At 34.1% G+C, this 13,032-nt stretch overlaps 1 protein-coding gene across 4 annotated transcripts in view; it reads left to right on the top strand.

The window, feature by feature from the left end:
- The window catches only part of LOC127866181 (germ cell-less protein-like 1), an 81,647-nt gene that overhangs the window by 41,536 nt on the left and 27,079 nt on the right, over positions 1 to 13,032 (top strand). For all 4 annotated transcript variants that reach the window (XR_008042881.1, XR_008042880.1, XM_052406602.1 and 1 more), the window contains exons 12-13: positions 4,953 to 5,014; positions 5,139 to 5,225. Coding sequence is in view for 2 of the 4 variants with exons in the window: in XM_052406602.1 (XP_052262562.1) it covers positions 4,953 to 5,014; positions 5,139 to 5,225 (149 nt within the window). In the remaining 2 variants the exon portion in view is untranslated. The remainder of the gene's footprint in view (positions 1 to 4,952; positions 5,015 to 5,138; positions 5,226 to 13,032) is intronic.

Here is a 13,032-nt window from a genome sequence, read left to right as displayed (position 1 = left end):
AGATATAGTCCCTCAAGTGGATATAAGAGTTCAAAGGTCAAAAATGAGCATTATACACCTTGTCCTGTCTGTATCTCCCTTATGCATTGACACTTTTTAAACAAATATTTCTTGTTGGTTTTTGTCAGGTTTTTTTTATTATTAATTGTGTCTGTGTCCAAACAGGATACCAACTTTGCCTTATTGACACTGGACTCGACAGGCATCTAGTTCTGAAGTTCATGTCACGTGTGTGTATAGGTTAATGGAGATATATTTTATACATATTAACTGTCTATATATGTGTAGATAGGATTTATACTGAGTCTGTAGAAGAATACGACATTCAATTTCAATATTTGTTTGACTTTCCCTAGGTGTTTAGCTCAACTTTTCAAAGAAAATGAGAGCTATTGTACCCACCGCGGCATTTGCTGTGGTTAATTTTTTTATAAATCACAAATAACTTTGGAAAAATGTTATTTGTATTTGTCAAGATTAGTTTTTCATTACAAAAGCTTAAATTACAAAACTTCAATGTACTGAAAAGTATGTGTGATCTGAGATTATACTCTGTAATAACTTGAACATATTGAAAATTAACATGTGATCTGAGCAAATATGTGACAAGTATTCAGAAAAGTTGACCAGCGCTGTCCTCGGACAGCCCTCGTTTTTAATTGTTTTATTTTGTTCCATTTAGTTCTGCTGCAGTAAAATCCATTTGCGAACATAGTTAAATCTGATATTTACTAATCTTTACACTCTTCCTACAGAGACGGATATTTTAGTTTAAGAATAAGGTCATGTTTTTCAGTAACTTTTTATTTATATCTTTCTTTGATGACCCACAATAATTGATGTTAGGTTCATATTAGTAACATCCCACAACCATTTTGTTAATCTTATGCTATTAAAGTTTGTCCAGTATGCCTGCATTTTGTCATTTATTGGTTTGCAACATTGTTTTGAATAGACCAATGATGCACATTACTTTTGACCATTTTATCTTGCAGGCAAAATATCCACCATATGTCTTTACATACACCTCTGAAAAATAAAAAATGTGTAGTTTTAAGTCATGTTGTGTAAATGTACCTGAATGTATGTTGAATTGGTGGGTAACCATGGTCTTGGTGTGTGATGCTTTACCGGGTATGTGGTTTTGTATGGCTGAAGTGAGAAAGAGAAGAAATTACATTATAAAATGTTGCCATTTTTAATGTGTGAATCTAGTTAGTTGTGGTTAAGCGCAATTTGATGCACAATGCGGATTATTTCATTTATAATATTTTTGAACATGATAAAGGAAATTTATGTCAATATTCCTTTTGCTTAAGTTTTGGGGAAAGTGATTACAATGGTTGAAATTTTCTACATTCAAAGAATAGGTGTTGTATTGTTTCTTTAGAGCACTAGCATAGATTGCAAATACTTGATTGTATTAGTTTACATTTATAAAAGTAGGCATTCGTGACAGTTATTTGATACGATATGTTTTTATTAAACATTTCTAACATATGTGTCATTTGTTGGTACATGTATTTGTGTTAAATACATAGTTTTCCAGTGGAGTTGTAACTCTTTATTTGACATAATATGATCCCACAATTTATTTGGGTGAAAAGACACGCAGTGATATAGACACAGAAGTCTGAAAAACACACAATGTATCATTCGTTAGAAACAAAAATGAAAAGACCCACAATACGATTTTGATAGTCCCACAAATTATTAGACACACAATGTATCATTCGTGAGCCTGTCAGTCCGTCCGTCCGTCCGTCTCACTTTTCTGGATCCTGCGATAACTTTAAAAATTCTTAATATTTTTTCACGAAACTTGGAACATGGATAGATGGCAATATGGACATTATGCACGTCATTTCATTTTGTTCCTACCTCAAAAATTGTGGTTGCTATGTCAACAAATAGACTAGAAATACTGCTGAAAATGGTATTTTTTCTGGATCCTGCGATAACTTTAAATGTTCTTCATATTTTTTCATGAAACTTGGAGCATGGATAGATGGCAATATGGACATTTTGCAAGTCATTTAATTTAATTTTCTTCATATTTTTTCATGAAACTTGGAACATTGATAGATGGCAATATGGACATTATGCAAGTCATTTAATTTTGTTCCTACCTAACAAATTGTGGTTGCTATGGCAACAAATAGACTAGAAATACTGCTGAAAATGGTGTTTTTTTCTGGATCCTGCGATAACTTTAAAAGTTCTTCTTATTTTTTCATGAAACTTGGAACATGGATAGATTGCAATATGGACATTTTGCACGTCATTTCATTTTGTTCCTACGTCAAAAATTGTGGTTGCTATGGCAGCAAATAGACTGAAATACTGCTGAAAATGGTTTTTTTTCTGGATTCTGCGATAACTTTAAAAGTTCTTCATATTTTTTTAATGAAACTTGAAATATGGATAGATGGCAATATGGACATTATGCACGTCATTTCATTTTGTTTCTACATCAAAATTTCTGGTTGCTATGGCAACAAATAGACTAGAAATACATGCACTCCTGAAAATGGTGTTTTTTCTGGATCCTGCGATTACTTTAAAAGTTTGTCATATTTTTTCATGAAACTTGCAACATGGATAGATGGCAATATGGACATTATGCACGTCATTTCATTTTGTTCCTATGTCAAAACTTCTGGTTGCTATGGCAACAAATAGACTGAAAATACTGCTGAAAATGTTTTTTTTTTTGTGGATCCTGCGATAACTTAAAAAGTTCTTAATATCTTTTCATGAAACTGGGAACATAGATAGATGGCAATATGGACATTATGCACGTCATTTCATTTTGTTCATACGTAAAAAAGTTTGGTTGCTTTGGCAACAAATAACAAAAAAAATCTGACAATGGTGGAATTTCTGACAATGGTGGAGCCGGTAGGGGACTTTTATTGCTTGGCAATAGTCTTGTTGTATTTAAGATTCTAGGGTGAAATCAAAGTTTCTGATAGCTCCATTTGTGGTTGATGTTTTGGTTCTTATGCTGCTGCTGTTGATGATACAATTGCTAATCTTTATATATTTTCAAGAATTGTATTCAAGAAGATTTTTTGTATTTAATTATGTTGTATTATTGTTATATCCCAAAGAGTTGGAGGTATTAAGTATTGCACTTGTCTCTTTGTCCATCTGTTCATCCTGAGCTTTAAAAAAATATTTACTAGTAGGTGTATTATGCTCAAACTTTCACAATTAAATTACCTTAATGTGTACTTTATCAATGAAAAAGTAATTGTGTCAGCGATGAGTTTTGGCAGAATTATGCCCCTTTGTCCGCTTTACACATCCTGTTGCATCTGGTTAAAACTTTGGTATTTTAAAGCCATTTTATTTTTATATCCACCACTATAGTAGTGAGGGACATATTGTTTTTGCCCTGTCTGTTGGTCTGTTGGTTGGTCTGTTGGTTGGTTGGTTTGCGCCAACTTTAATATTTTGCAATAACTTTTGCTATATTGAATATAGCAACTTGATATTTGGCATGCATGTGTATCTCATGGAGCTGCACATTTTGAGTGGTGAAAGGTCAAGGTCAAGGTCATCCTTCAAGTTCAGAGGTCAGATATATGTGGCCAAAATCGCTCATTTTATGAATACTTTTGCAATATTGAAGATAGCAACTTGATATTTGGCATGCATGCGTATCTCATGGAGCTGCACATTTTGAGTAGTGAAAGGTCAAGGTCATCCTTCAAGGTCAGAGGTCAAATATATGTGGCCCAAATCGCTTATTTTATGAATACTTTTAAAATATTGAAGATAGCAACTTGATATTTGGCATGCATGTGTATCTCATGGAGCTGCACAATTTGAGTGGTGAAAGGTCAAGGTCATCCTTCAAGGTCAGAGGTCAAATATATGTGGCCCAAATCGCTTAGTTTATTAATACTTTTGCAATATTGAAGATAGCAACTTGATATTTGGCATGCATGTGTATCTCATGGAGCTGCACATTTTGAGTGGTGAAAGGTCAAGGTAAAGTCTCTAAGGTCAAATATATGGGTCAAAATTGCTCATGTAATGTCACTTCTGCAATATTGAAGCTAGCAATTTTATATTTGAAATGCATGTGTATCTCATGGAGCTGCACATTTTGAGTGGTGAAGGGTCATCCTACAAGGTCAAACGTCATATAGGGGGACATTGTGTTTCACAAACGCATCTTGTTAAATAAATATTTGGAAAGGAATTTTGATAATAACGCACTTTGGCAAAAGAAGGACTCTTTGTCTGTTTTCCACTATATGACAAAAAGTCTCAAAATTTTGTTCTCAACTTCTCTTTAATTTCTGTGTAGATCTTGCTTAAACTTTTAAAGTTAAGTTACCTTAATGTGTAGATGATTTTCAAGACAGGAATTTTAACGCTTTCAATGCTGGAACCAAATTTTGAAGGCCTTTGCAAACAGTTTGGATCAAGGATCCAAAGTGTTTGCTATTCTGATAGTATTCTTTGAAAAAAATGCTAATTTTAGAAATTCAGCAGACGACATTTTAGCAGACGACAAATTTCCCAGCATGCAAAGGGCTAATTGTGACTAGGTTTGGCTGAATTATGGTCCTTTGTCTGGTTTCCCACTTTGGAATAATCCAAAATTGTATATTGTATGGGCGTATTGTGCTCAACCTTTCATAGCTGAACGACCTTAATGTGTAGATGATCATTAAGAAAGGAATTTTGGCAGCAATAGTTGTGATTTAATAATGCCACTTAGTTGTTTTTTTGTATTGTAGAATATATATGAATAGGTTATTTATTTTTGTCCAAACATGTGTTGTGGGTCTATCAGTTTCTGTGACACATTTTCACCTATGCTAGTTTTTCTCAGCAAGTAATGTTTCCTTATTGTATTGACAAGTGTTAACTAACATCTCTCAAATCAGCCATAACAGCTACAGCAATTGAAAGTATTTTCTGTATTTTTTCAGTACTGCTGGCGGTGGATAGGTTACAGCTATGGGGTCGACCTCCTGCTCTCAATAACAAGCGGGTATTGTCTTTAATATGTTTTTATGGTCAGAAATCTTAAGTAATTTGACATTAATAAATTCACAATATGATGCACAAAACAAACTGGGCATACAGAATTTTATGGTAGACCTCTGTGTTGCTAGGCGATTGGTGACTGTGAAGAGGAACACTCACACACAGGCTTGCTCCCAGGCAGTCAGTCTGCAGGACCAGAGATACATCGCATACAGGTACGTGCTGCAAGCACTTAAAAGGGATGTAACATAAATGTTGTTTGTAGAAGAAATCATGTTCAAATCAGGCTGCAGTTACATTCAGCTTAACTTTTTTCACTGTGTGAATTTTGTTTAACAAGCGCTTAACATAAGATGGACACTTGGCGATGTTTATTGGAGTCAGGGAGTTAAAATACATACCTTCTTTGCACTTTTTCACACAGTTTGGTGCTCATGTTGAGCTTTTTTAATCAACCTTTGTTTGTTGTCAATCGTTCATAATTGTAAGCATTTGCTTTTTGATTACTCTACTTGCCACTGTTATTGCACAATCTTCATTTACTTTGTTAAGAATAGTTGTGCTTATGATAAATTTCTGATTTTTTTTACTGGGATATGTGAGGTCAAAATCTGCCTGCATGTTTCACTGGTTAATAGCTTTATGACTTTAATTCCTAAACAATATTGCAAGACATAAATAGCAACCATGTGGGCACCTTTCTTGTGCCCGCATGTGTAAGGACGTTTGCACTGACAGATGTGCCAGGATATTGTTTCATGCCAGCAAAGGCTAGAAGTGGCCGCTTTTGTAAGGATTTGGTGATTGTTGACCGCAGTAACTTGATATCTTTTCATCCAGCACAAGGCTGTACCATTTAGATATATATCACAGCGCTGTACCATTTAGATATATATCACAGCGCTGTACCATTTAGATATATATCACAGTGCTGTACCATTTAGATATATACCACAGCGCTGTACCATTTAGATATCTTTCACAGGGCTAACCCATTTAGATATCTATCACAGCACTGTACCATTTAGATATCTATCACAGCGCAATACCATATAGATATCTATCAATGCGCTGTACCATTTAGATATCTACCACAGCACTCACCACTGTACCATTTAGATATATATTACAGTGCTTTACCATATAGATATCTATCACCACACTGTACCATTTAGATATCACAGTGCTGTACCATTTAGATATCTCTCACAGTGCTGTACCATTAAGATATCTATCACAGCACTGTACCATTTAGATATTTATCACAGCGCTGTACCATTACCCCATGTAATAAGACAGATATAAATAATCTTTGTAAGTTTGTTAAGGACGCTCTAAACTACAGAAACACACAAAATTTTGTTAATAACTGAAACACAGTTCATCTCTGAATAAATTCTCGATTATGTATTGTTTAACTAATAAGTTTGTATAACCCTTTCACTTAATGCTATGTCATGTTGTTTTATGTATTATATATGTATATGTATTGAAGACGATGTACTTGTACAAGTCTTAAATAAAATGTTCTGTTCTGTTCATTTAGATATATATCACAGTTCTGAACCATGTAGATATCTATCACAGCGCTGTATCATTTAGATATTTATCACAGCGCTGTACCATGCAGATATCTATCACAGTGCTGTATCATTTAGATATCTATCACAGTGCTGTACCATTTAGATATCTATCACAGAGCTGTACAATTTAGATATCTAGCACAGCACTGTACCATTTAGATATCTATCACAGCGCTGTACCATTAAGATATCTATCACAGCGCTGTACCATTTATATATCTGTATCACTGTGCTGTACCATTTAGATATGAATCACAGGGCTGTACCATTTAGATATCTATTACTTCGCTGTACCATTTATATATATATATATATATATATATATATATATATATATATATATATATATATATTATATATCAGGGCTTAACACAAACTTTTTTTTCAACTAGCCCATTCGGGCTTGTAAATGCAGAACCTACTTGCCCTGACCAATCTTTCATGTGCCCTGACCCAAATATTATCAAAACCTTTATATTTATCAATCAACTTGTATTTTCTTGTGCGTGGAGATGCGCAATTATGATTCAATCATTCTTATTAGCTTGCCTTACTAATGCTAATAAATTCAATATTCATCTACTTAAGACATCTATTTGTTATCTTCACGCCATTTCGGGAGAAATTTCCTTGTTTTTTTTCCCTCATATTTTCTATTACTTTCCTCCTTCCCTTTTCTTTTCTTATCCGAGGAACCCCCATCCCCACCCGTAAAGCCAAACTTAAACAACGACATGAATGTTAAAACCTTTTTAACATAGATTGCCGCAGTTGCTGTCTGACGACAAATGGTTAGTGAATCTTAGATGTCACAAAATAACGTGTTTAAGGTAGTCGTAACAATTGTACAGGGTTAACTCTCTACTAAAATCTGGGATCAACCATTAATATTAGTTTTGCTAATTAAATTGCGTAAAAAAGATTGTCAAAACACTTCTAATCGCTCAAACAAATTAAAATTATTTAAAATTGGTAAATAACTAATAATTTTTTAGTAACTTTGTGTTAATGATGAGTTTTATACCTTCATTGATCCCGGACGATCCTGGGCGATCCCGGCGTTTAGTTTAAAACGTATTTTTATCAAGAAAACACGTCACTTCGAGGAAACCAATCAAAACCCGTATCTAGCGGAATTCTGTTTAAAAATAGGTACTGACGTATTTTACCAGGAAAACTGCCGGGATTTTCTGAATTGTGGGCCTCTTTTTGATTGCAATCAGGGGGTTCCAAATATATTTCGAGATACGATCCGTTTGTTGTCTCCAACTTCACTCTGGGATTTAATTGTCATCTGATCATACTGTATTAAGATTTCTGCATCTTTGAAAAGCTTATTTAAAACACAGTTTATTGATATAGAACGCATAATCCCGCCCAAAATACACACGACCGGTCGAGCATGTTCCTGGGACATTGGCTAGCCCGTGCCTTAGTGTTAAGCCCTGTATATATATATATAAAATATATATATATATATATATATATATATATATATATATATATATATTATGGTGATTTAATTTGCATTGTGATGCTTGATATAAATTTTGATTTACATTTAAATGTTTCGTGAATAACTATAAAAATAATAATAATAATAATAATAAAATCTTTATTTAAAGAAGATAGACTTGTTAAGAAATACATCAGATGAAATTACATAATATGCAATTTATATGATACATTTCTTATTTTCAACAAGGTCTTCTAACAAGATACAATTTACAACAAATACATGTACATCATATTTCATCTTGAGCAATAAGAACAAAACATAAAGAATCATATATGCATGCACATATAATGATATATATTATAATTAAAAACAAATGACAGACATAAAACTACAATAACCATTTATGCAAGAACAGTATTTAAACATTAAACTATTGTTATTTACTAAAACAACATGAAGCATGTTCAGTTTATTTCATAAAGTGTGGAAGAAAGATAAGCTTTTAATTTTTTCTTAAATGTAATTAAATTGTTTGTTTGACGTATAGATTGGGGTAACGAATTCCAAATTGTTTTGCTAGAAAATTCAAACGATTGTTTGAAATAGTTTGTTTTGGGTATTCGCACTAGCTTTAAATCCCCCTTTTCGCAAGATCGCAAGTTATAGTGATTATTTTGTGAAGGTGTCAAATGGTCACGTATGTATGTTGGGGTTTGATTGTGAAATGCTTTAAATACAATAACTGACGTGAAATAGTGATTAAGCTGTTCGAAAGTCAACCATTTTAGATCTCTAAATAGTGTTTTTGAATTAGTGTTGTACTTTTTATTTAAAATATGTGCACCACAACGCTTTTGTATTTTGACTATTCTATTAATTTCCGTTTTGTCCGCTGAACTCCAGGTAACGCATGCGTAGTCGGATATAGGTGAGATATAACCATTATAGAAGAGCTTACGCATTTCAAGAGTGAAATATGGTTTTATTTTTTGCAAAAGAAACATTCGTGATGACATTTTTGAACAAACGCTATTAATGTGTAGTTTCCAAGATAGAGTATTGTCAATATAAAGGCCAAGAAGTTTTTGACAATTTACTGTTTTGATCACCGTATCTGAAATTTTAAGTTTTAGATCTGTTTTGTTTTGAGCTTTCCGTTTTGACCCTCATACCATACAAGTAGTTTTTAGTGGATTAATAATCATGTTATTAGTTTGGCACCAATCATTAACAATTGAAAGATTTGTTTGTAGCTTATTTTGAAGTGTTTGAATATTTGTTCCCACAGTGTGCAATGTTGTATCATCAGCATACATTGCAGAATCACATGTAAGATCTAGCGAAAGATAATTAACGTAAATAAGAAATAGAAGAGGTCCTAAAATAGATCCTTGGGGAACACCAGCAATGATGCTTTTACAAGTAGAGGTAGTGTTTTCTGCTTTGATAAACTGAAATCGATTGCGGAGATATGAAGAAAATAGGTCGCATGACCTATCATTAAAATGATAAAGTTTTAATTTGTGTAAAAGAACCCTATGGTCCACAAGATCAAATGCTTTTTTAAAATCCAAGAAAATTGTACCTACCAGATTTCTATTATCAATTTGTTTAAGCCATGAATGAACTATATTAATCAATGCTGTTTGACAAGAATGATATTTGCGAAAACCCGACTGAGTTTTGTTTAATAGACCTGTAGATTCTAGATATATATGCAATGTTTAGCTATATGCTTTTCAAATATTTTAGATATAGTAGGTAAAAGTGATATTGGTCTATAATTATTGGGATCTTCTACCGATCCACCCTTGTATAAAGGTATTACGTTTGCAATTTTAAGCATGTCGGGAAAGGTTCCATGTGATATACAGTTATTTATAAGAGCAGTGATTGGTTGTATAATGAATTCTTTGCAAAGTTTAATAATGCTTGGCGCTATACCATCAGCCCCAGCAGATTTGTTTGAATGAAGTTGATTAATTAAAGTACTAACTTCTGATGTAGTAATAAACTGAACAGAGAAATGCTTAGATTCTAGCTTAGCATCTAGATATGTTTTCAGTGAGTGGAAATCGTGTTCAGCAAATTTAGTCTTTTTAATAAGTTTCGATATGTCAACAAAGTGGTCATAAAGTGCATTAGCTACATTTGTTTTACCAGATATTATCTGATCATCCTTCTTATTACATTTGGCAAAATAGAGGATTCTGTGTGTTCATTTGATGCAAATTTAATAGTTTTCCAGAGCGATTTCACACTTGTTTTGTACTGCATTCAAAAAATATTCTTTTTTAGCCATTTTGATTGCACTGTTACATTTATTACGCCACAACTTATATTGTGGCCAATTAGATTCACGTTTATATTTATCCCTTAAAGACCTTGCTTGTTTTACGTTTTCGTTGTACTCTTGGCCATTGGAAAGGTTTGGAGCTCCTTAAAACCAGTTTAAAACCACAAAGCATTGCATTCACCATGCAAAGGGCGTTTAAACCACCAAAGCTCTGTATTGACCATTCAAAGGGGTTAACCAAAGTTTTAGTACTTGTTGGTACTCATTAGCAATCGGTTCCTTGCCATACACTTTAGCAATCGGTTCTTTACCATAAATATAGAACCACATGATATGATATTAAGATTCGCTTCTGCTCATGCAAGTTAAGTTTGTGTAAATTTTGTCTAACGATGCATGTGAAGCGTTTCAGCAAAACAATGATGTCATTTTGTTTTAAATTCTGTTGGCGGTCGTTTTTCACTCAGAACGTTTACCTGAAGATCTTAATACAAAAGTATTTTACCACGACTCGCGACATGTTTTCTATAGACAAAGAAAGAAAAGAAGTGAGAGTTATTGTGCAACAAACCATTGTCGGAGCCTCATGTTCTGGATACGTCTTTGAAATTCCACGCACTACTTAAATGCAATATACGTGTTTAAAAGCGCGACCTTTCAATCTTTTATCAATAGATACTAGTAAATGTATTCATTTTGCATCACAGTAAACCCACATTTGTTTCACAGTTTCACAGTTGTTATATTTAATAGCACTAATGTGATTACGTTTTGTTCATTTAACTTTTTATGCCCCTCTTCAATGAAGAGGGGGTAAATTGTTTTGCACATGTTGGTCCGTCTGTATGTCTGTTCATATGTCCGTCCGTCCGTCTGTCCACCAAATGGTTTCCGGATGATAACTCAAGAACGCTTATGCCTAGGATCATGAAACTTCATAGGTTCACTGATCATGACTCGCAGATGACCCCTATTGATTTTCAGGTCACAGGTCAAAGGTCAAGGTCACGGTGACCCGAAATAGTAAAATGGTTTCCGGATGATAACTCAAGAACGCTTATGCCTAGGATCATGAAACTTCATAGGGACATTGATCATGACTCACAGATGATCCCTATTGATTTTCAGGTCACTAGGTCAAAGGTCAAGGTCACGGTGACCTGAAATAGTAAAATGCTTTCCGCATGATAACTCAAGAACGCTCATGCCTAGGATCATGAAACTTCATAGGTACATTGATCATGACTTGCATATGACCCCTATTGATTTTCAGGTCACTAGGTCAAAGGTCAAGGTCACAGTGCCAAAAAACGTATTCACACAAAGGCTGCCACTACAACTGACAGCCCATATGGGGGGCATGCATGTTTTACAAACAGCCCTTGTTTTCATTTATTATCCCTCGCCATATGCGGAGGGATATTGTTTTAGCGTTGTCCGTCCGTCTTTCCGTCCGTCCGTCCGTCCGTCCGGCACTTTTGTGTCCGGAGCCATATCTTGGAAGTGCTTTGGCGGATTTCAATGAAACTTGGCATGAGTATATATATATATATGGATAAGAGGATGATGCAGGCCTAATGGCATTGTACACCATCTGTTAATAACAGAGTTATGGCCCTTTGTATCTTGGAAAAATGCTTTTTTGTGTCAAGAGCCATATCTTGGAAGTGCTTTGGTGGATTTCATTGAAACTTGGTATGGGTATATATATGGATAAGAGGATGATGCACGTCAAAGGGCATTGTACACCATTGGATAATAAAGGAGTTATGGCCCTTTGTATCTTGAAAAAATGCTTTTTGAGTGTCAAATATAACACTTTTGTGTCCAGAAGCATATTGGCGGGGGATATCAATTCAACGAATTTGCTTGTTTGCATGAACTTGTCCATGTTTTTAACATTACCATGACGTTACTTTGAATAATCCCTCATTAATAGTCCCCTACCGGTTTCACCGGAGGGGACTTATGGTTTTGTCTCCGTCCGTCCGTCACACTTTTCTGGATCCTGCGATAACTTAAAAAGTTCTTAATATTTTTTCATGAAACATGGATAGATGGCAATATGGACACTATGCATGTCATTTCATTTCTTTCCACGTAAAAAATTATGGTTGCTATGGCAACAAATAGACTAGAAATACTGCTGAAAATGGTGGTTTTTCTGGATCCTGCGATAACTTTATATTTTTTTATAAAACTTGAACCATGGATAGATGGCAATATGGACATTATGCACGTCATTTCATTTCGTTCCGACGTAAAAAATTCTGGATGCTATGGCAACAAATAGACTAGACATACTGCTGAAAATGGTGGTTTTCTGGATCCTGCGATAACTTTTATAGTTCTTAATATTTTTTCATGTAACTTGAAACATGGATGGATGCGATATGGACATTATGCACGTCATTTCATTTCGTTCCGACGTCAAAAATTATGGTTGCTATGGCAACAAATAGACTAGAAATACTGCTGAAAATGGTGGTTTTCTGGATCCTGCAATAACTTTTAAAGTTCTTAATATTTTTTCATGAAACTTCAAACATGGATAGATGGCAATATGGACATTATGCACGTCATTTCCTTTTTGTTCCTAAATAAAAAAAATGGTTGCTATGGCAACAAATATATGTAAAAAAAAATTCTGGAATTTCTGACAATGGTGTAGCCGGTAGGGGACT

The sequence above is a fragment of the Dreissena polymorpha genome, chromosome 2, assembly GCF_020536995.1.
Source record: "Dreissena polymorpha isolate Duluth1 chromosome 2, UMN_Dpol_1.0, whole genome shotgun sequence".
Lineage (NCBI taxonomy): Eukaryota > Metazoa > Mollusca > Bivalvia > Myida > Dreissenidae > Dreissena > Dreissena polymorpha.
Note: the sequence above shows the minus strand (reverse complement) of the source record. Positions and strands in the feature narration are given on the sequence as shown.